The sequence below is a fragment of the Pelophylax lessonae genome, assembly GCF_965119305.1.
Source record: "Pelophylax lessonae genome assembly, chromosome: 1".
Taxonomy (NCBI): Eukaryota; Metazoa; Chordata; class Amphibia; order Anura; family Ranidae; genus Pelophylax; species Pelophylax lessonae.
The window spans coordinates 820,582,693-820,607,786 of record NC_138768.1 but is presented as its reverse complement, the minus strand read 5'-3'; the positions used below and the strand labels follow the sequence as shown (position 1 = coordinate 820,607,786).

At 44.8% G+C, this 25,094-nt stretch overlaps 1 protein-coding gene across 8 annotated transcripts in view; it reads right to left on the bottom strand.

Moving 5' to 3' along the window:
- REEP1 (receptor accessory protein 1) overlaps positions 1 to 25,094 on the bottom strand; it is a 189,918-nt gene that overhangs the window by 48,705 nt on the left and 116,119 nt on the right. For 5 of the 8 annotated variants that reach the window (XM_082258547.1, XM_082258541.1, XM_082258544.1 and 2 more), the window contains exon 7: positions 17,645 to 17,680. The exons of the other annotated variants lie outside the window; for them this stretch is intronic. In XM_082258547.1, coding sequence (XP_082114673.1) covers positions 17,645 to 17,680 — 36 coding nt within the window. The remainder of the gene's footprint in view (positions 1 to 17,644; positions 17,681 to 25,094) is intronic. 8 annotated transcript variants of the gene reach the window in all.

Below are 25,094 nucleotides of genomic sequence, written 5' to 3'. Positions count from 1 at the left end.
CCATTTTAAAATATTTACTTATTCAGCAAACCTTACAGGCATAATTGCAAATTGTAAATATTTTATAGAAACATAGAAACATAGAATGTGTCGGCAGATAAGAACCATTTGGCCCATCTAGTCTGCCCAATATATCTGAATCCTTATGAATAGTCCCTGGCCCTATCTTATATGAAGGATAGCCTTATGCCTATCCCATGCATGCTTAAACTCCTTCACTGTATTTGCAGCAACCACTTCTGCAGGAAGGTTATTCCATGCATCCACTACTCTCTCAGTAAAGTAATACTTCCTCATATTACTTTTAAACCTTTGCCCCTCTAATTTAAAACTGTGTCCTCTTGTGGTAGTTTTTCTTCTTTTGAATATGCTCTCCTCCTTTACCGAGTTGATTCCCTTTATGTATTTAAATGTTTCTATCATATCCCCTCTGTCTCTTCTTTCTTCCATGCTATACATGTTAAGGTCCTTTAACCTTTCCTGGTAAGTTTTTTCCTGCAATCCATGTACTAGTTTAGTAGCTCTTCTCTGAACTCTCTCTAGAGTATCTATATCCTTCTGGAGATATGGCCTCCAGTACTGCGCACAATACTCCAAGTGAGGTCTCACCAGTGTTCTGTACAGCGGCATAAGCACTTCTCTCTTTCTACTGCTTATACCTCTCCCTATACATCCAAGCATTCGGCTGGCATTTCGTGCTGCTCTATTACATTGTCTTCCCACCTTTAAGTCTTCTGAAATAATTACTCCTAAATCCCTTTCCTCAGATACTGAGGTCAGGACTGTGTCAAATATTCTATATTCTGCCCTTGGGTTTTTACGCCCCAGGTGCATTATCTTGCACTTATCCACATTAAATTTCAGTTGCCAGAGTTCTGACCATTCTTCTAGTTTTCCTAAATCCTTTTCCATTTGGCGTTTCCCTCCAGGAACATCAACCCTGTTACATATCTTTGTGTCATCAGCAAAAAGACAAACCTTACCATAGAGGCCTTTTGTAATATCACTTATGAAGATATTAAACAAAATTGGTCCCAGTACAGATCCCTGAGGTACCCCACTGGTAACCTGAGCTTGTTCTGAATGTTCTCCATTGACTACAACCCTCTGTTGTCTGTCACTCAGCCACTGCCTAATCCACTCTACAATATGGGAGTCCATGCTCAATGACTGCAGTTTATTGATAAGTCTTCTATGTGGGACAGTGTCAAAAGCCTTACTAAAATCTAGATATGCAATGTCTACTGCACCTCCACCGTCTATTATTTTAGTCACCCAGTCAAAAAAATCTATAAGATTTGTTTGACATGATCTCCCTGAAGTAAACCCATGTTGTTTTTCATCTTGCAATCCATGGGATTTAAGATGTTCTACAATCCTATCCTTTAATAGGGTTTCCATTAATTTGCATACTATTGATGTCAGACTCACTGGTCTATAGTTGCTCGATTCCTCCCTACTACCTTTCTTGTGAATGGGCACGACATTTGCCAATTTCCAATCTTCCGGGACGACTCCTGTTACTAATGATTGGTTAAATAAATCTGTTAATGGTTTTGCCAGCTCACCACTAAGCTCTTTTAATAATTTTGGGTGTATCTCATCAGGACCCTGTGACTTATTTGTCTTCACTTTAGACAGCAATCTTAGAACGTCTTCCTCTGTAAAGACACATGCATCAAACGATTCATTAGTCATCCTTTCAAGTGGAGGTCCTTCTCCTTCTTTTTCTTCTGTAAAAACTGAACAGAAGTATTCATTTAGGCAGTCGGCTAGCCCTTTATTCTCTTCTACACATTTATGCACTGTTCCTTTTAAAAAAAAATAACAGACATGTGCCATATGTATCCCTCCATGAGGTGGATGTTATGCTTACAAGTTTCATCTTGTTGAGACTGTTATGGAATTGTTGCAAAGCTTGATTTAAATCCATTTTTTTTCTATTGTTTCACATTGTGTTTTAACCTGAGCTGATCACTTCAATAGTATCAGCTGTGACAAACAAGATTCAGCTTAAGCTGCTCTCACCTCATATGTTTGTTGTGTTTGCCCTGGCGCATAAGCATCTGCATGTTCATCTCTGCCTTGATCACGTGTCTATGGCGTAGGCCTATTCGCGCAGGAATCTTTGCCTATAAGTACAGGCGTACGCCACATGGAGAGTGTGTTCAAACGCAATTGGCGCGCATGTGGACGCCCCGTACCACGCCGCACATGCATAAATGGGTGCGTTCTGTAAGGAACTGTCTTCAACACACTAGCCTCTGTCATAGGCTGAAAGGAACACAGAGCAGCAGCAGCTGGGTTGCGTGAGTCACTGTGGGTTTATGTTACTGTCACAAACAGGTCCTGTATCTGGGGATAAGCAATGCCGTGTGCATTAGGCTGTATAAGCTTGGCACTAGCCTTGAGTACACTTCAAGATAGTACCTCAAGTTTGTCTTGCTTTAAAGCAATGTCTGCCTGAAAAAGGGCCGGGGGGCACAGTTGGAAAAGGCACTGTGATACCACTGTCAGGTCTTGAAGGTCCTAGCCATGTTTCCATTGTGTCTACTCCTCCTGAAGAGCCAGAGGCATCTTGCCAATCTGAGCCATTACAGTTGTCAGGCATAGTAGCTACTCCTAGTACTTCTGCCGCAACCTACGTCACTAAGGACGACTTGGCTGTGGCATTGGCCAGCCTTCAGGGTAGGGTTACTGGTATCATTGCAGCATCTCAAGGGAAGAAACATGATATATCTCCCTCACCTGAGCCAACCCCTAAGTCAGTTTGGGATTGGGCAGAGGATGTGGATCAAGTAGCTGATGGTGACCCTATGGAAGGTCAAGCTGAGGTTTCCACTTCTGGGGAGTCAGGTTCAGAGGAGTCTATCTACCTCTCAGACCCAGAGATTGTTTATTCAGTTTCTTACTGAAATGATCTGAACTGGATACAAATTTCCTCCCCTAGAGACAGCTGAAGTCTCTTTTTCCTCTCTAGGCTCATTGCGTCCTACTCATAGTCTGCAGACGTTCCCATACATCCGCTCTTGGAGCAAGAAATGTATAAAGATTGGGACCGTCCTGATAGGATTTTTCTTCCTCCCAAAAGGTTTTCATTATTGTATCCTTTTGAGTAAAAAAGTTTACTAAGAAATGAAATATACCCTTTGTGGATGCTTCTATTTCTGCGGTTAACAAGAGTTTAACCTGTCCTGTGGATAATGCCCAGGTTTTTAGTAGTAGCAGTTATAGGAGTTTGTCAGTCTTCTACTAAGCCCCCACTCACGTGGGTGGGGGGAAGGCTGCGGCAGTTCTCAAAGGTTTGGGTGGAATCGATCCAAGACAACTGGGTTATCTCTACCATTTCACAGGGGTACAAGCTGGAATTTCGGGTGTTCCCGGATCCCTAGTTTATAAGGACAAGTTTACAGACAGATCCCCTAAAAAGAAGGTCTCTCTTTCTGGCATTGGACCAGCTGAAGGCTTTAAAAAATGATAACAGAGGTTCCGTAGGACGAAAAGTTCAAGGGTTTTTACTCAAACCTGTTCGTAGTCCCCAAACCAAACGGGGATGTGAGACCTATTCTGGATCTCAAAGCTTTAAACCAGTTTCTGAACGTTCGTCCTTTCTGTATGGATTCAATTCATCCAGTCGTGGCCTCCTTGCAGGGAGAGGAATTCCTAGCATCCATAGACATTAAGGATGCATACCCCCATGTGCCTATATTCCAGGCTCATCAAAGATTACAATAGAGAACCCTCATTTTCAGTTTGTGGCCCTGCCCTTCGGGTTAGCCACAGCTCCAAGTGTTTTCACAGAAATTCTAGCTCCAGTATTTGCTGTTCTAAGGTCCTGAGGGATATCTACAATAGGATATGTGAACGATCTATTACTAATAGATCAATCGGCTTCGGGTCTAAGCCAAAATGTTTATCAGACAGTACAGTTCTTAGAATGTCTGGGTTGGATATTGAACCTGGTAAAGTCAGCATTACAGCCGGTCCAGCGTCTGGAATATCTGGGTCTTCTTGAGGACACAGCACAGGCAAAGATATTCCCGCCAACAAGAAAGGTCACAGACCTGAAGGATCGGGTTCGGTCCGTAGTAAGGCTGAGATATCCTTCTATACGCCTTTGCATGATGTTAATAGAGAAGATGGTGTCCGCATTGGAGGCAATTCCCTATGCTCGATTCCATGCCAGACCCTTACAGAACAACATTCTGTCTGCCTGGACCAGAAAGGATCAGTCTCTTGACCGACCCATGTCTCTGGTGCCAAGAGTACGTCAGAGTCTAAATTGGTGCTTGTTAACCAGAAATCTAGAGAAAGGGAAATCCTTTCTTCCAGTGACTTGGAAATTAGTCACTACAGATGCCAGTCTCTCCCTGTGCGGAGCGGTTCTGGAGGAAGTCACTGTCCAGGGGAAATGGTCTTGGGTAGAGAATAGTCTCCCATCAACATTTTGGAAATCCAAGCAGTCAGTCGGGGCTTTGAAATTCTGAACATCCAGGTTTCGGGGTCACCCTGTCAGGGTACAATCCGACAATGCTGTGGCTTATATCAACCATCAAGGAGGCACAAGGAGTCAGTCAGCTTAGAAAGAGGTGGACTTCCCACTGCCTTGGGCAGAGAAGTTTGTGTCATGCCTGACAGCAGTTTTTATTCTGGGAATAGAGAACTGGCAGGCAGACTTTTTGAGTCGTCAACAGATGTTTCCGGGGGAATGGTCCTTACACGCTGAGATTTTTCACTCAATCTGCCTACGCTGGGGGGGTCCCAGACGAAGATCTGTTGGCATCCAGGTTCAACGACAAGTTGAAGAAATTTGCCAGGACCAGGGATCCACTCGCAATTGGAGTGGATGCTTTGGTGACTCCTTGGGAGGAGTATCCCCTGATATATGCCTTTCCTCCGGCGCAGCGGATACCGCATCTATTGCGCAGAATCCAGCTAGAGGGGAAACCAGTGATTCTGGTAGCTCTGGCATGGCCGAGGAGTGTTTGGTTTGCACAAATCCAGAGATTGGCAATGACGAGCCCTTGGGCCCTTCCACTGCATCCAGACCTACTCTCTCAAGGTCCGATATTCCACCCTGCTGTACAGTCTCTAAATTTGACGGCTTGGCTATTGAAGCCTTAGTTTTGAAGGAGTGGGGTGTATCTGGCCCTGCAGTTCATACACTGATAAATGCTAGAAAACCAGTCTTTAGAAACCTTTATTACAGAGTCTGGAAATCCTACATTGCCTGGTGTGAGGCTAGGAAATGGCATCCCCGCAATTATATCATCGGGAGAATTCTAGCTTTCCTTCAAGCAGGAGTAGATATAAAGTTAGCCTTGAGCACTTTCAAAGGGCAGATTTCAGCCTTATCGGTTTTCATCCAGGAACCGATCGCTTCCCATTCATTGGTTCAGACCTTCATCCAGGGAAGGTTACATTTGCTTCCGCCTGTGAAGCCACCATTATGTCCTTGGGACTTAAATTTGGTTTTGAAAGTTTTGCAAAAACAGCCTTTTGAGCCTCTGGGGCAGTTTCCCCTGGTTCTTTTGACCAGAAAACTGGTCTTTTTGATTGCAATAACTTCAGCTAGAAGGGTTTTGGAACTAGCAGCTCTTTCTTGTATAGAGCCATTCTTGATATTTCATCAAGATAGGGTAGATTTTACATCCACACCCCGGTTTTTTTGCTCAAGGTGGTGTCCGCCTTTCACTTGAATCAGGACATTATACTGCTTTCCTTTTTTCCAGATCCTCACTCAGAGGAGGAAAAGTTTTTTGCATTCTCTTGATGTTTTACTTACAGGAAACAGCTCGGATTTGCAGCATCTAAATCTATGACTTTTTTTTGGATTCGCCAGGTTATTACCAAGGCATATGATTTAGTAGGGAAAGTTCCACCTTTTCCTGTAAAGGTACATTCTACCAGAGGAGTAGGTGCCTCTTGGGCACATCGCCATCAAGCCTCTATTGCTCAGATTTGCAAGGCCACGACCTGGTCATCGGTGCATACGTTCACTCGTTTCTATCGAGTGGATGTTGGGACCCAGGAGGAATCTGCATTGTGCCACAGTGTTCTGCAGGCAGTGGTGTAATCCTTTTTTTGGGGTCAGATGGTGGTATTATTTGGTGTTCCACTCCCCTCAGATGCATTGCTTTGGGACATCCCATAAGTTATGTTTTATGGCTCTGTGTCCTGTGATGTACGAAAAGAAAAATAGATTTTTTAATACAGACTTACCTGTAAAATCCATTTCTTGAAGTACATCACGGGACACAGAGGTCCTTCCCCTCTTTCATGGAGTCTTTATTTCTTGCTACAAAACTGAGGTACTTCCTGTGTGGGAGGGGGTTATATAGGGGGGCATCAATTCTGATTGGTTGCCAGTGTCCTTCACCTAAGGGTGGCTATATAACCCATATGTTATGATTTATGGCTCTGTGTCCCGTGATGTACTTCAAGAAATGGATTTTACAGGTAAGTCTGTATTACAAAATACATTTTTTGCCTTTACTTACACTTTAAGTTGTTTCTGGGCAGTTCTAAAATGGTATGGAGTTAAGAGCATGGAGGAAAACACCTAGTTAGCAGATACCAAACAATACATATTGGTTTCAAACTTGGTAAGTGTGTCAACAACCACTTAGTAAATATCATAAACCACACATGGAAACCATCAAGTGAATGTTATCCAAACAACAGTTATATTTTCAGACAGTGCAAGAGCATGTAGTAGAAACCAGACATGCTTATCAGGACAAACCAATCTGGTTAGTGGCAATTAAATGGGATCTACAATGGAACCTTTATATTTTCTTAAGCGAGTCAAGTTCAAATATAGCTAATTGCTGACTGGTTGCTATAGGGCAGTGATGGCGAACCTTTTCACCCCAGATGTTTTGGAACTACATTTCCCATGATGCTCATTCACTCTGCAATGTAGGGAAGCATCATGAGAAATGTAGTTCCAAAAACATCTGGGGTGCCAAGGTTCGCCATCACTGCTGTAGGGTATAAACACGAACTAGTCTTTAAAGAAAAACTAAAACCTCCTATCTTTTACAGCCAAGGAAGCTGTTATCTTAGCCTCAGTTTGATCTGCAGCTGCCATTATGTTGATTTGGGTAATAATTGATCTCTACTAGCCTCATGTAACATGTTCCCAGTTTTGTTTTGCCTTCCGTAGCATATACCCAGCCTAAAACATAGTATGTCCACACTCTCTGACCCTCATTTCCTTTATTAGGTCTTCTCAATCATTATATATAGCCCTTTGGTGATGTCAGGAGCTGCAATTGAGGCCCCATTTAACTCATAAGTTGACAATCTCTACTTCAGACTATCAATTGCAGTTCATTGTAGATTCCTTGTGAAACACTCTCAAAAAAATGTCAAAAACATCAGCACAGGCATGCAAAATGACACTTACACAGAAGCCCAAGGCCAGGATATTGTCACATACGGGAAAAAGAAACAGTAATATTACAAATCTATCTTCCTCCAGATTTATATGAAAAACTTTATCCAACATAAATGTAACATATTTTATTCAGAAGGTCATAAAAACAAGCATTCTTTATTGTGTGGACAGTTTCATTAATTATTAGGCAAATCCCTGAATTCTACTAACCCTATCCTCTGTTTGGATGCCATCAGCCATTAAGCATGGCACAGAGGTGATTAGAGCATGCACCCAGACTTATTTAATTCACTCACAATTATGCTGGACCTTGTCAGAAGGTGGCAGAAAAATCCAGCATGCAACGGTATATACACGCATGTTTATGTGCATTTATGGGCATGGTGCTGATTTGATGATGAAAGTCAGCAGAGCTTCCTCTTATTTACTAAGCTCTGGAGCAACTGCACTTGCAAAGTGCACAGTCTATTTGACTTTAGTAAATCAACCACTATTGGCTATAACAGAGGTGCATTCAGATCCATAGAAAGAACACTATATGGATCTGAACATGGCATTTTCTTGATCTGTGTGTATGAGCCTTTAGAAATATTACAATTTTGTTCTAACTCCACAAGCATCTGGTGATAAAGGTAGGAAAACATTTTTGGATTACCCGGTCCACATGGACATAACTGATTGCAGAGTAAGAAGGAAAGACTAGTGGCGGTGGGAATATTATTAGGGCAAGATGAGTTTGCCTGTGTGGTCAGTGTGTTTTTCATCCACATACACTTTATTACCAAAAGTATTGGGACACCTGCCTTGAACTTTAATGGCATCCCAGTTTTATTCTGTAGGGTTCAATATTGTGTTGGCCCACCCTTTGCAGCTATAACAGCATAAACTCTTCTGGGAAGACTGTCCACAAGGCTTAGGAGTGTGTCTATGGGAATGTTTGACCATTTTTCCAGAAGCACATTTGTGAGGTCAGGCACTGATGTTGGATAGATGGCCTGGCTGGCAGTCTCTGCTCTAATTCCTCCCACAGGTGTTCTATTGGGTTTAGGGTGAGAGCAGGCCAGTCAAGTTCCTCCATCCCAAACACGCTTATCCATGTCTTTATGGACCTTGCTTAGTGCACTGGTGCACAGTCATGTTGGAACAGGAAGGGGCCATCCCCAAACTGTTCCCACAAAGTTGGGAGCATGAAATTGTCCAAAATGTCTTGGTATGCTGACGTTTTAAGAGTTCCCTTCACTGGAACTAAGGGGCCAAGCCCAACCCCTGAAAAACAACTCCACACCATAATTCCCCCCTCCACCAAATGATTTGGACCAATGCACAAAGCAAGGTCCATAAAGATATGGATATGGGAGTTTGGGGTGGAGGAACTTGACTGGCCTACACAGAGTCCTGACCTCAACGCGATAGAACATCTTTGGGATGGATTAGAGCGCAGACTGCGAGCCAGGCCTTCTCTCTAACATCAGTGCCTGACCTCACAAATGCACTTCTGGAAGAATGGTCAAACATTCCCATAGACACCCTCCTAAACCTTGTGGACAGACTTCCCAAAATAGTTGAAGCTGTTATAGCTGCATAGGGTGGGCCAATTTAATATTGAACCCAAGGACTAAGGCCTGGTTCACACCTATGCAGGTTGCAGTTTGCATATTCCAGGTGTATTTTGCGTTTTTTAATACACTTTTTCGATCCATTGAAGTCTATGGACCCAAAAAGCAGAAAAAAAAAAATCCCTGGCCCTCTCCATAAAATGCACAGATCTGAACGTGACTTATAGGAAACCATGTTAAATGGACTGTAGTGTTTCTGCAAAACTGAAAACGCACCATAAAATGAATAGGTGTGAACCAGGCCTAAGACTGGGATGCCATTAAAGTTCATGTGTTTAGAAAGGTGGGTGTCCCAATACTTTTGGTAATATAGTGTATATTGCCATTGTTTCTTATCTAACAGCATAAAAAATGCTGCATTATATGCATACTGCAATCAGATTCTGGCTCTACAAAGACTAATCCTAATATATAACATTTTATGAATGACATATTGCAGAAGGACCATTGACTGTGCACTGACCAGATAAAATATTCTACAATTAGCTGATGCTTCTCTGATATAATGTCATAAAGCAATATACTGAGAACTGGCCTCTATCCCAGGAAGCACTTAACGTTGTCAGGCACTATATAGCATGACCTTCTCAATATGTTCTGCTGTAAATCTTCAAATCACACAGGCAAGGCAAGTCCTTTTTCCTATAATAGCTTTGCAGTTTTCAATTTACAAAGCCCTATTAGCAATTTTATTTCTGCTTTCATTTAGAATTCGGGATTGTTCATTAGACAAGCCATATATATGTGACAATTATTCTAATGGATTTTCTATAGCGGTGATATGACACAATCAGAGCTACTTCCTGCTTGTCCTCATTTGTGTTGGTGGGTTCATGATTTTCTGGGAAAATCAGTGAGCCAATCAAACAAACAAAGGAAATTATGTTTCTGGGGTGTGTTTTGTACTTATTCTGTGTACAGAACGCCTCCAGGTAGCCATATTGCATTGCATTTAACAGAAAATTACAGTGGCTGCAGATTGAAAGAAAAGGTAATTTGTAATAACATTCAATTACAATATGACTTGTGTCGCAATTGTATACGCTATATTATTTTTTTTATTTGCTATTTTTTTCCCATGAAAGTGGAGTTACCCTTTAAGGCTTAACTGTGCTGGGAGCTCACTGCACAGCGTGCTCCCAGCACAGAGATCAGAGTCTCACCGGGAGCCCCGGGTCTCGTACTAACCATTGGGACCTGAAACTCCTGGTTCCGGCTCACCTGATTGCTTTGAAAGCCTCTGATTGGCTAGCACAGTGATCAGTCACTACGAAGCATGCCCCTGTGTTTTTCTCTCTGAATGGAGGGGAGAGATACACTGTATCTCTCTCTCCTTTTAGGGAGAAAGAACTAACCAAAACTGTGTATAAAAAAAAAGAAAACATAGCTAGATCAAGGTTTGATTTAGGTCAGTAGCAGGGTTAGTGCCTAGGTCAAAGGATCAAAGGTCATGGTCAGTATATTTTGGGCAGAAGCAAAATGCACATCATTCTTTCTGGGCTGTACTACCAGGACAAATAAAAAATAACATACACATATGTGGCAACATTGTGATCATCTGGAGCAGGAGAATTTATTTTGGGTTGCTCCTTGGTGGTAGATTATGATAGTAGCAAGGGATATACAGCTACATTTTTTTTAAAAAATTGGATTTTTGACTTACCGTAAAATCCATTACTCTGATTGTCAATGGTGGACACAGCTCCTGATCTTCCTAACCATCGGTTTATACTGCCCCCTACAGGAGTAGGACACTAGGCAGAAAAAAAGTATGGCTAAGCCTATGGGCAATCCCAGGGGGTATACTCCCTCTCTCTGCTATAGGTACTCAGTTGTGTTACATGCAGTGACAGAAAAATTACAACTCCACAAAGGGGTGGGTGCTGAATCCGTCAATGAACATCAGAGAAATGGATTTTACGGTAAGTCAAAATTCACATTTTCTCTTTTGTTTATTGATGGGCAGAGTTCCATTGGAACGTCCCAAAGCAGTGTTAAACATGAGGGGTGGGAACAGCGAAAAATAAATTACCAAGGCTAAACTATAGCCAACCAGGTAAACAGGAGCTCAACCAAAAAAGCCCTCCTGAAAAAAAACAATAAACCCTCAAAGAGGACCAGGTCCTCTAAACAGCAGCCTGCAAAACCTTGCGGTCAAAAGAAGCATCCGCAGATACCAACACATCCACTTTATAAAGCTTTGTGAAATTGTGCAGCGACGACCAGGTGGCCACCTTGCAAACCTGCGTCACTGACTCCTGATGACGAAAAGTCCCAGGAGGCACTGAGTGCCCAAATAGAGTTCGCCTTGACAGGGAAAGGAGGAACCTGACCCAGGATGGAATAGGTCTGAATAACCGTCTGTCTGATCTATCTGGAAATGGTCGCAGAGGAAGCAGACAACTCTTTCTGAGGCCCATCCGCGAGCACAAATAGTAAGTCTGACTTCGTCTGACTTCCTAAAAGACTCTGTAGCTGCCAGGTACACCCTAATTACCCAGACCCCATTCTAGGCATGCAAGGCAATTTTCTTTCGGATGTTTCAGCCTGGGACACAGGGAAGGCACACAATGTCTTCATTCAAATGAAAATCAGAGACAACCTTTGGAAGGAGCGATAGACAGGTGCGAAGAACCACCTTATCTCTGTGAATCACCAAGTAAGGTGAACGACAGGATAAAGCCACCAGTTCCGACACCCTGCACGCAGAGGTGATAGCCACCAAAAAGGTTACCTTCTGAGACAACGTAAGCAAGGGAATATCCTGAAGATTCTCAAGGGGAGGCTTCTGGAGGACCGAAAACACCAAAATGAGGTCCCAAGGCGGCAACGGAAACCGCACTGGAGGAACCAAAATGTCGGACACCCTGAAAAGAAAGGTACGCTCCAGGGAGCGTGTGGCCATGGGTCGTTGGAAGAAGACCCCTAAAGCCGACACCTAGCCCTTGATGGTATTCAAGGCCAATTTCTGTTCAACACCCCCCCCCCCCCCCCCCGTTGAAGGAAGGTCAAGATCCGAGCCTTCAAGAAAGAGCAAGTATTAACCCCAACAGACTCACACCACACAACGTACATCTTCCACGTACGATGATAGATCTTCCTAGATTTTAACAGCGTTGGAATCACAGACTCAGATAAACCTTTATCCATCAGCACCTGCCATTCCACAGCAAAGCCGTCAAAGCCAATGACTGTAAAGCAGGATGGAAGATTGGTAACTGGGATAGCAGATCCTCCCTGAGAGGAAGCTTCCAGGGAACATCTGCAACCAGCCACACCAGATTGGCGTACCAAGCCTGGCGAGGTCAGTTTGGAGCCACTACGATGACTGGGATCCTTTCTGCCTTGATCCTGCGTAGAAGTCTTGGCAGAAGCTTGAGAGGAGGGAAGGCGTAAATCAGACAATACAGACTGCACTGAGCCACCAGCGTGTCTGTGGCGTCCGCCAGAGGATCCTGTGACCAAGCCACAAACCTCTGCACCTTTCTGTTGAGCCGAGACGCCAACAAATCCATCTCGGGGATGTCCCATTGGAGACACAACTGATGAAACACCTCCGGATGAAGGGACCACTCCCCTTGCTCAAATGCCTGCTGACTGAGGTAATCCTCCTGCCAGTTTTCCACCTCGGGAAAGTGTACGGCGGAGAGGGCTGGAACGAACCGCTCTGCCTACCTTGGAATGCTGGCTACCTCCAGAGCCGCCAGGACACTTTTTGTGCCCCCTTGGTGATTGACATAAGCTGTGGCATTGTCCAATTGAATGCGCACTGGACATCCCTGAAGAGGATCCGTTCAATGGTCCAGCACAGTCTGATCGTTTGGAGTTCCGAGACATTGATCGGTAGTCTTGACTCTTCCAGTGTCTAGATCCCCTGAGCAGAGAGATTGGGGAGTCTTTTCCCATTCTGCCAGAATCTCACTTTGCAGGGACCTCGTATGGAACTGTGCAAACAGAACTGCCTGGAAGGAAGACATCATCAGGTTCAGCACCCGCATGCAAGTCTGGGGAGATGACCATCTGCTGGACAGTAGAAGAATTGCAGTCTGAAATTTCTGGAGTTTGTCAAGAGGAAGGAGCACTCTGGCTAAGGCCGAGTCCAGAGTCAGACCCAGATAGTCCAGCTCTGTGGACGGAACCAGAGCAGACTTCTGAAAATTCAGAATCCAGTCGAACTCCTCAGAGTACGTATGGCAATTTCCAGGTTTTCCACCAGAGCAGTAGAGAACTCCACTTGCACAAGGAGGTCATCCAAGTAGCCCAGTACCGCGGTCCCTCGTTGGCATAACAATGCTAGCCCCGAGGCTAACACTTTTGTGAAGACCCAAGGAGCAGAGGCGAGACCAAAGGGTAACGTCACAAACTGATAATGCTCCTCTTCCACGGCAAAGCAGAGGAAACGCTGGTGACTCGCACATATTGGAATGTGAAGGTAAGCATCCTTGATGTCGATAGAGGCAAGGAAATCCCCCTGAAGCAGGAACTTCTGCACCCACACAAAGCAGTTCAGCGCCTTGAGGTCCAGGATTGGACACACCTTGCCTTCCTTCCTGGGAACTGTAAACAGGTTTGAGTTAAAACCCTAAAAACGATCCGAAGTCGGAACTGGGACAATCACCCCTTGAAGTAACAGGTCTTGTACCATGCCAAACAGACACTGCAAATGGTCCGGGGACAGGCGCAGGCTGGAAGGAAAGAACCTTGCCGGGGGACAAAAGCAAAACTCGATCTTGTAGCCGACCGAATGACTTTGTGGACCCACTTGTCATGTACCAGGGAAGTCCACAGCTTCGGAAAGCAATGAAGATGTCCCTCACCCCCGATACGGGTGAGGGCACACCTTCATTCTGAAAGAGCCTTGTCTGCATGTCTGGAGAAGCCCGTTCTCAGCTTGCCAATCCAGGTTCATTTGGATCCTCCAGAGGAGGCTCTGAAAGACTTCGAGCCCTTGTCAGTCGACCCTGAGGAATGAAAAAACTTCTTATGAGCCGGGAAGGAGGGCCCACGTCTATGATGAGGTTCCTTACCCTTAGTAGCCTGCAGAAAAAAGTACTCTTTCCCCCTGTGAGACCTTTAATGATGTTACCCAGGTTAGCCCCAAACAGACGATCCCCTTGAAGGTGGAGATCATTTAAGGCCTTTTTAAAAGTCTGGTCCGCAGACCAGCATTTAAGCCAAAAGACACACCGAAGAACTACTGCCGAAAAAGAGAGCCAAGCCACTAGGGGAGCATCACAGATAAACTGTGGCACCTGGACCAGCTGGTCTGCCAGCTCAGCAAATGTGGGGGGGGGGGGGGGGGAGCTGTTCTCTCTCCAGGTCACGGCGTAAAAGTTTAGCTTTTAGTTTCGGTCAGAGTTTGTGACATCAGGACAATGGTGAATACCGGCCTCAGTGCCAAATCATGAAAGAAGAAAACGGTCGCACACCACAACGGAATCCAATGAAGAAAAGTTCCTTTGATCACATAAGTGGTACAAGGTACAGCAGGGTAGGACAGTAGACGCATTTCACACGACTGCTACACTGCTTGTTCACTTTTGTAGTGAACAAGCACGTAGCAGTCGTGTGAAATGAGTCTACTGTCCTACCCTGCTGTACCTTGTACCACTTATGTGAATAAAGGAACTTTTCTTCATTGGATTCCGTGGAGGTATGCAACCATTTTCTTCTTTCATGCTTCTTCTGGTGGCGAGCCGAGGTTCAGCACCCACCTTGAATCGTGGACTTTGACTAGCCTGAGCGGTGTTATTTCTCTTCATTGTTCAGTGCCGAACCAGCCAGAGTGTACATATTGCGGGCCACAGCCTCCGCCTTCCTGTCAGTCGGATCCTTAAAGGCCGGGGAATCTTCAACCGGAATCATGGTTGCCTTGTTCAATCTGAACACCGGAGGGTCCACCACCAGTGGAATAGTCCACTTCTTAATAAGGGACTCCTCATGGGGGTAACGCCTAGTAAATCACTTAGGTACCCCAAGGGGACGCTTTGGACCTCCCCACTCTTAAGCGACAATTTTGTTAAAATAGGCGGGGAAAAGGAAACACCTTTGTCACTCTGGATGGCTTGTAAGTGCCAAAGGGAACCCAGAGGGGCCCCGCAGCCTCAGAGAGGGGGTCAGGTGGGGAGATGTGCTCCAAAGACTCCATGAGTCAACAGGGGGACCTCACAAAAAGTTTAAAACACTGCAAAGGGACAACCCCCACAGCGCTAGCAGCACCAACCAGTCGCCAGGCACAAGCACTAAGCGATTCTTAGCAGAGAGGGAGAGAACCCCAGCAGACTCACCACCCAGCAGAAACAGGCACCTGCAGCCACCAGGATAGTCTTCACTCCATGTGTGGTGACCAGAAGTGAAAAGATCCCGGAGTCAGCACCAGGGGAAGAGGAGAGGCTTCCACCGCCAAAATCGCCACTTACAGGGCTCCACTGTCATGGCTGTCGCTATTTTCAATGGCCACCGTGCATAGAAACACACAGGCTACAAGAAAATGACAGCCCCGTGCAGCACCACGAGGTTCCCAGGGACCCAGGAGGGATCCCCAAGCCTCAAGGACACACCCAGGCAGCACTGGGGACCCTGGTAGGAGCCCCCACCAGTTACAACCCCCCCCCCCGCGCACAGCCGATCATCCGGTTGCTGACGGTGCACCCCCCCCCCCCGGCCCCCATCGCCAGCACAGCGCCCTGCCCCCACCCCAGGAGGTGGACCAGAACCCTCACAGCCTCAGCATAAGTGGAGGGGTAGGATGGGGACAGATGAAAGGGGGGTGCCTGACAGGAAGGAGGGGAACCCAGGGGGGCCCGACCATCCAAAACAGGGACCCACGTCCACCCCAAAACCCTCCAGGGGGAGAGGGGGGACAACTACTCACCATACCAGGAACCAGACGTGCACCGCTCCAGACAGAACCCCTCGCCATCGAAATGGGGGGCTGTCAGCCAGGAGGAATGCTGAGACTCAGGCCCGAGAGCTGGTCGTATGCAACCTCGCAAGGTGTTTAACTTGCACGCCAGCTCCCGTCCTGTGGGGCTATGTTGCGGCCAACCTAGCGCGGAGCTGATGTCTGCGCGTGCTTGCTGGCCAGACAGGGGAAACAACTGGATCTCGATTTTCTAGCCCGTCGCCCAGTCCGGAAGTTGATTGTAGATCTCACAGGAAAAAAACCAGGAGAAAAAATTTCTATCTGAAAAAATTTGCCAAGACCAGAGATCCCAGAAAGGAACTACTCCTGAGTAGGCAGAAAAAAACTGAGTAACTTTAGCAGAGAGAGGGAGTATACCCCCTGCGACTGCCCATAGGCATAGCAAGATTCTTTTTCTGCCTAGTGTCCTACTCCTGTAGGTTGCAGTATAACCCAATGGTTATGAAGATCAGGAGCTGTGTCTGTCAATGAATGAAAGAAAAATGACAGTTTTCATATCTTGACTAACACTGCTATGCTCGTATTTGACAGTAGAGGGCGCATGATCCCATCGATAGTCAGCTAATACTTTATAAGCAATTAACATCAGTTTTTTTTTTTTATATAAAGATCTTAGATAAAGAAATGAAAGCTGATCATTGTACAGTAAGCACCCCATGTCAGTGACAAATGGTTTGTCTCAACCCTGTAACTACTACATCTGCAGGACAGCTTGTTCTGTTAAAAAATACCAGATTTACTGGCCAGATCACCAGGTAAAAAGAAAAGAAAGAAAGCCTAAAAATTAAAACTAACGCGGCCATCATATTTAAGAATTGGTAAGCTTCTGTATAATAAATGTTTGCTTTTGGGTTTAATACCTCTTTAACACCTGAGGATTAGAAAATAAAGTGCCCTTCAGGCCAGTTTACAACATAGAAACGCAGTCAGAATGTGTTCCAGATTCTTTTCTGCATGCGCATTTTCGATGCATTTTTGGTGCGTTTTTAATGCAGTCCAGTGCATTTCCCCCCCCCCCCCCCTCGTTTTTCTTAACCTTAAATAGGGACATGTGTGTTCCAGTATGTTTTTGGTACACTTAGGTGGGTTCCAGTGCGTTTTTGATGCGTTTTACAGAGTTCCAGTACAGTTCAGTGCAGGAAACAGGAATGCACTGGAACTGCAAGCACTGGTGTGAACTATGCTATTGGAAACCATATAACCTACTTTCCATTAGTTTTTGATGCAAAAAAAAATGCATTGGACTGCATGTGGTGTGAACTGGCCCCCAACTGTGTATTAGGAATAAGAACCCATACAGACAATAATGATGTTAGAAACCATGTCAAGGGATCTACACCCCTGCCTAAAAATGACAGTTTTCATATCTTGACTAACACTGCTATGCTTGTATTTGACAGCAGAGGGCGCATGATCCCATCGATAACCATACAAAGCCTCACAGGCAGACAGCTCCAACACATTACTACAATCCCCCTTGAAAAGCACAGAAAATCTTCATGCATGAAAAGCCACAAATACTGTCACCTTGCTCTGCTGTACAGATTTCCTCTAGCAAAGATTTATGGTTAGTAAAAGTCTGATCCAAAATGGGGTTACTGGTATAATTATGTCTTTTCACACAAATGATAATTATTCCAAGAAAAGGCAATTTACAGCTGTTAGGACAGAAGCCGGCTTAGATGGATCCTTTACACTCACCTCGCAGGACTTTGCCAGCAGAACAGCATGAACACTCTGCAAAAAGGGCCAGCATTGTATGAGTGTATGGAATTATTGTAAAAAAATAAATTCTTCTACTCTTTGTTTCCCATCTGTGTTTTCAGTATCAGATTTGTTCTGCATGTTGGGAGTGAGAACATGGTCCGATTGATAAAAAGTTGTTATAAAAGGGTGTTTTCCAAACCTGGCCTGGACAGGCAAGACAAGTAGAACTATTGGCAAAACTTTTATTTTTCCTTTTGGATAGAGAGTTATAACCTCTCCCTGATTTTTTTTTTTTTTTTTCATCTGTGTCCCATTGGGGAGATTTCCCTTCACTTCCTGTCCCGATAGCCAAACAGGAAGTGGGAGGAAATCCCTGCAAATTATGCCTAAGCCTTTTTCTGACATTTGTTGCTGGTAAAATCAGATGTTTTTTTTTTTTTTTTTGCAAGAAAATGACTTAGGAACCCCCAAAACATTATATATATATATATATATATATATATTTTTTTTTATTCTCCATAGAGAATGAAATGGCAATCGTTGCAATATTTTATGTCACACGGTATTTGCGCAGCAGTCTTTCAAATGCACTTTTTTTTGGAAGAAATACAGTTTCATGAATTAAAAAAAAAAAACAGTAAAGTTAGCCCAATTTTTTATATAATGTGAAAGATGATGTTACGCCGAGTAAATAGATACCTAACATGTCATGCTTTAAAATTGTGTACACTCATGGAATGGCGACAAACTACATTACTTAAAACTCTCCAAAGGCGACGCTTTAAAAATCTTAACGGTTACCAGTTTAGAACAACAGAGGAGGTGCTGTGCTAGAGTTATTGCTCTTGCTCTAACGATCGCGGCGATACCTCACATATGTGGTTTGAACACCATTTACATATGCGGGCACGGCTTACATATATGATCACTTCTGCGCATGAGCACGGAGGGAGGGGGCGCTTTAATTTTTTTTTTTTATTCTTATTTATTTTATTTTATTTTTTTATTTTTACACTGTACCTTTAACCACTTAAGCCCCGGAAGATTTTACCCCCTTCCTGACCAGGGGGTATTTTGCGATTCGGCACTGCGTGACTTTAACGGACAATTGCGCGGTCGTGTGACGCTGTACCTAAACGAATTTGACGTCCTTTTTTTCCCACAAACAGAGCTTTCTTTTGGTGGTATTTGATCACCTGTGCGATTTTTTGATCACGCGCTATAAACAAAAAAAGAGCGTCAATTTTGCAAAAATAACAATATTTTTCACATTTTTTTATATGAAATTCCCCCCAAAAAAAAAGTAAAAATCTAAATTTTTTAAAATTTTCGGCCAATTTGTTTTATGCTACATATGTTTGGTAAAAAAAATCGCAAAAAACGTATTTTGATTGGTTTGCGCAAAAGTTATCGCGTTTACTAACAAAGGGAAAGATTTTTGTCATTTTTGTTGTTTTTTTTTTAACGCGTAATGGCGGCGATCTGCGATTTTTTTTTTTGCGGTACTGCGACATTGCGGCGGACAGATCGGACCCTTGACTGACATTTGTGACACTTTTGGGGTTACCAGTGACATTTCTACAGTAATCAGTGCTATACATATGCACTGTTACTGTAAAAATACACTGGTAGTGAAGGGGTTAACTTTATTTGGGAGGGAGGTGCTGTGTGTGTCCCTAGGGGCGTGCTTTCTACTGTGATTGGCTGTGGCTTGAGCTGTAAGGACACTGATCAACGGATCTACATACTAGATCCGTTTGATCAGTGTCTTTACAGCGAGGAGAATGACAGGTGGCTTGTTTACACAAGCTGCCTGACATTCTCCCTCTCCCCCGCCGATCGCCGAGTGACCGGCGGACATCGGGTCTGCTGGTCACACGCGCGGGGGGGTCTGTGACCACGCGGGAGCGGGAGCGCGCCTCCGGGGGCGCGCGCTCGCTCCCTAGACCCTCACAAGCTAGTGACGTAGCCCTACGTCACTTTGCCTGTGAGGGGCTGACTGCCGACGTAGATCGGCGTTAGGCAGTCGGCAAGTGGTTAAAAAAAATGTTTTTGATCACTTTTATTGCTGTGACAAGGAATGTAAACATCCCTTGTGACAGTAATAGGCAGTGACAGGTACTCTTTATGGAGGGATCTGGGGTCTAAAAGACCCCAAACCACTCCACTGCACTTCAAAGCATTCAAAACGCCAAGTTTGGCTGGTTTGAATGCTGTAATTTTTTAGAAATCTGGCGCCTTTAAGGCTTCAGTAACGGGAAGTGATGTCATGACATTGCTTCCGGGTTTCTACATCGGAGACCCAATCAAAGCTGAATCTGGCTTTGTTTGGGTCTTTGGCCAGCTGGCGGATGTGTCGGCTGGTTACTCGGGACTCCCAGGGAGACAGGAGGCCCGGGCTAGCCGCGGAAGGCAGCAGGAGGGGGGTGTCCCCTCCCGCTCCCTGTAAAACAACTGAGTGGCTTCTTAGCCGCATCGGTTGTCATTATAAGAAAGCCGACCATCGGCTCCAAACAACGGTACCGGGGTGATGCCTCTAGCTGCAGGCATCCCCCGGTACAACCCTTTGAAGCCGAGGCCGCAAATTTGAATTCCGTCAGCCGGAAGGGGTTAAGGGAATTCATTGGTGACCCCCAAGTCACCAGAACTAGTGCCCCCTTTGTATTATTTTTCTGGGGACAACCCAAAATTTGGTGTTTTCTTTTATTTTCACTTTCAAAGATAATGGTAAACAGCAGAAATAGAGAGGGTGAATCTCCTTATCGGGGGCACTGACAGAAATAAAACCTGACAGGGGTTCTAATCCCTCTCCACTCTATCCAAAACTAACAAAAAAAAAAAAAGTTTTGCCCTTAGTTATACTTAAATACAGCGAAGAAAAGGGATGATCGCCAAATCTTATCATTGAACAGCAATAATGAGCATCTCATCAAACCAATCGATCAACTATTCCCCCAAGAACCTTCATCTGGGGAATCTTTTGGAACTTGCACACACACAACGATTAAAGCCTTAGTGCCGGTTCACACATATGCGATCCGGGAACCCTGCAAGTCCCACATCGCACTCGATCACGCGCTGTTCTTTTTCACTATTTTATTTTTTTTTTACATTTAGCTGTCAGCAGGGAACCCGGCTTCCTGGCCCGCTCTTTAGCAACCAGCTATATACAGTGTGTTCACAGTGTGTTTAACCACTTTACGACCGCCCGCCACATTTATACTTATTGCGATTTTTTTTTTTTTTTTTTACCAAAAATATGTAGCAGAAAACAAATTGGCCTAAAATGTTAAAACATTTTGATTTTTACATTTTTTTGGGGAATGTTATATAGCAGAATGTGAAAATATTGTTTTTTTCTTTTTCAGAATTGTCGCTCTTTTTTTTGTTTATAGTGCAAAAAATAGAAATCGCACAGGTGATCAATTGTTGTTTTACTGCGGCAGGCTGGCTCGGCTGCGCGAATCGAGGTAGGGGTACGTTGGTTCACGGGAGTGGTGCTGGGGGAAAGCATGCCGTCGCCGGCACACTCCCACCACCACTAGGCAGCGGGGATGCCGATCCACGGGACCAGTGGCCACGATCGCTCCCCACTGAGAGAGAAGGACGGTCAGCTGTTGTAAACACAGCCCACAGTTCATCTCTCTGAAATGATCACAGATCACCTGTGACCCTTCTATATAGGATCACAGGTCTCTATGATCATTTCACACGCCCCTCCCCCCACAGTTAGAAAACAATCTCAAGGCTCACAATTAACCCTTTGATCACCTCTAGGGTATCCCCTTCCCTGCCAGTGTCATTATTACAGTTACAGTGCATATTTTTAGCACTGATTACTGTAGTAATGTCACTGGTCCCCCCCAAAAGTGTCAAAAATGTCAGTTAGGGGTCCGATCTGTCCGCCGCAATGTCGCAGTCCTGCTAAAAATCAGATCGCTGCCATTACTAATAAAAAAAATAAATAAATAAAAATGACAAATCTTTCCCCTAGTTTGTAGACGTGATAACTTTTGCGCAAACCAATCAAAATACGCTTATTGCGATTTTTTTTTTTTTTTTTTTACCAAAAATAGGTAGCAGAATACATATTGGCCTAAAAAGATTAAAAATTTGGATTGATTGATTTCATTTTTTTTTTTGGGAATGTTATATAGCAGAATGTGAAAAATATTGGGGTTTTTTTTCCAGAATTGTCGCTCTTCTCTTTTGTTTATAGCGCAAAAAAAAAAAAAAAAAAATCGCACAGGTGATCAAATAACATCAAAAGAAAGCTCTATTTGTGGGGAAAAAAGGACATCGATTGTATTTCGGCACAGCGTCGCACTTGTCCGTTAAAGTAACGCAGTGGCGAATCGCAAAAAAATGGCCTGGTCATTAAGGGGGCAAATCCTTCCGGTTAATCTTCAACTGCCATGATGCTGAACGCTGAACATGTGATCAGTTATGACACCAGCCATTGGATGGTTTGACAGTTTGGTTGAGAGCACAGTCAATGTGACAGTAAGTGCCGGTTCACACTAACGCGGCACGACTTCGGGGTGACCTGTGAAGTCGCGTGCACGGACTTCATATAATGAATGTCTATGCAAGTCGCTCCGATGTCGCCATGAAGTAGAACAGGAACCTTTTTCTAAGTCGCTCCTATTAGAACCGTTCCTGTACCACACAATGGACCGCGACTTGTCAGGCTGACCAGTCGCCTGACAAGTCGCAGTAGTGTGAATGGACACTTACACTCCCAGCATGTGCCGAAAATGTAACAGTTTTTTTTACTATTGGTAAATCTATGGGTTTACCTCTGCTTTAAATTTGCAGCTCCCAGAAGTAAAGAATCACAGCCACAGCAGTTTGTACACACATGAGTAACCCTCAAAGGGCAGTAAAAATTCATATCAACTGCCTGTTTTTACTGCCCCTTTGCCACCCATGTGAACTCATGCTTTGGTAATTCACTAATGCTTGATCAAATTGGCAAACAGATGTGGCGCCATTGTATGCATCCAAAAAATAGGGAAGTTGCCAGCCTGGCAAAATCCCTAGTAGTCCTGTTATTTGCTTGCCTGTCAAGATTGCATCTCCTGTATGTACTCTTCAAAATGTAAAATACATTTTTATTTTATTTTATTTTAAATTGTTTAGGAGCCGCTACAGCACTGTGGCGAATCAGTAAAAGAAGAATATGAATCATTAGACTAGAATTTCTTGTCTATTTAAATGACAGCAGGGGTCGGCTTTTAGATGGTTCATGCTGTAGAGCCCTTCAACATGACCCCTGCTGTCATTCCCCTCTTCAGCCTAACCCTCCTCAGCGTGATCCCCACCGCCATTCAAAGGAAGAAGAGTATACAGAGTATAGGCCTTCAATTCAGGCATCCGGAGCAACTGCCATGAGCTGACAGCACTGGGTTCGGTAAGGCTCGGTTCACATGTATGCGAATTGGATGCCTTTTCAACTGCATCCGATTCACATGACATGTAAAATAACATTGATTTCCATTGAAGCAGTTTAGATTCACTATATTACCAAAAGTATTGGGACACCTGCCTTTACACACACACATGAACTTTAATGGCACCCCAGTCTTAGTCCGTAGGGTTCAATATTGAGTTGGCCCACCCTTTGCAGCTATAACAGCTTTAGCTCTTCTAGGAAGGCTGTCCACAAGGTTTAGGAGTGTGTCTATGGAAATGTTTGACCATTCTTCCAGAAGCGCATTTGTGAGGTCAGGCAAAGATGTTGGAGAGAAGGCCTGGCTCACAGTCTCCGCTCTAATTCATCCCAAAGGTGTTCTATCAGGTTGAGGTCAGGACTCTGTGCAGGCCAGTCAAGTTCCTCCACCCCAAACTCGCTCATCCTTGTCTTTATGGACCTTGCTTTGTGCACTGGTCCAAATCATAGGTGTGCACACAGGGTATGTCTGGGCACACCCTATTCATACTTTGTGGCATAGATTCCCCCTGTTTAGACCCCTGATATTTCACCAAAGTCCCCTAATGGGGCTCCTAAAAAAAACTGTAGAAAAAAACAAAATACTGACACCATACACTGCTCTACTGACACCGTCCACTGCTCTACTGACACCGTCCACTGCTCTACTGACACCATCCACTGCTCTACTGACACCGTCCACTGCTCTACTGACACCGTCCACTGCTCTACTGACACCATCCACTGCTCTACTGACACCGTCCACTGCTCTACTGACACCATCCACTGCTCTACTGACACCGTCCACTGCTCTACTGACACCGTCCACTGCTCTACTGACACCATCCACTGCTCTACTGACACCGTCCACTGCTCTACTGACACCGTCCACTGCTCTACTGACACCATCCACTGCTCTACTGACACCGTCCACTGCTCTACTGACACCATCCACTGCTCTACTGACACCATCCACTGCTCTACTGACACCGTCCACTGCTCTACTGACACCGTCCACTGCTCTACTGACACCATCCACTGCTCTACTGACACCGTCCACTGCTCTACTGACACCGTCCACTGCTCTACTGACACCATCCACTGCTCTACTGACACCATCCACTGCTCTACTGACACCGTCCACTGCTCTACCGACACTATCCACTGCTCTACTGACACCATCCACTGCTCTACTGACACCATCCACTGCTCTACTGACACCGTCCACTGCTCTACTGACACCGTCCACTGCTCTACTGACACCGTCCACTGCTCTACTGACACCGTCCACTGCTCTACTGACACCATCCACTGCTCTACTGACACCATCCACTGCTCTACTGACACCGTCCACTGCTCTACTGACACTTTAAGTATATATACATATGCATACACACATATGTGTTTGAGCTTTGGGATGCACACCCTAACGCAATAGGCTGTGCACACCTATGGTACAAATCATTTGGTGGAGGGGAGATTATGGTGTGGGGTTGTTTTTCAGGGGTTGGGCCCCTTAGTTCTAGTAAAGGGAACTCGTAAGGTATCAGCAAACCAAGACATTTTGGATAATGTCATTCTCCCAACTTTTTGGGAACAGTTTGGGGATGGTCCCTTCTTGTTCCAACATGACTGTGCACCAGTGCACAAAGCAAGGTCCATAAAGACATGGATGAGTGAGTTTGGGGTGGAGGAATGTGCCTGGCCTGCACAGAGTCCTGACCTCAACCCGATAGAACACCTTTGGGATGAGCCAGTCCTTCTTGTCCACATCAGTGCCTGACCTCACAAATGCACTTCTGGAAGAATGGTCAAACATTCCCATAGACACACTCCTAAACCTTGTGGACAACCTTCCCAGAAGAGTTGAAGCTGTTATAGCTGCAAAGGATGGGTCAACTTATTAATTATTATTGAATCCTACGGACTAAGACTGGGATGCCATTACAATTCATGTGCGTGTAAAGGCAGGTGTCCCAATACTTTTCGACAATATAGTGTAAGAGGAACTGC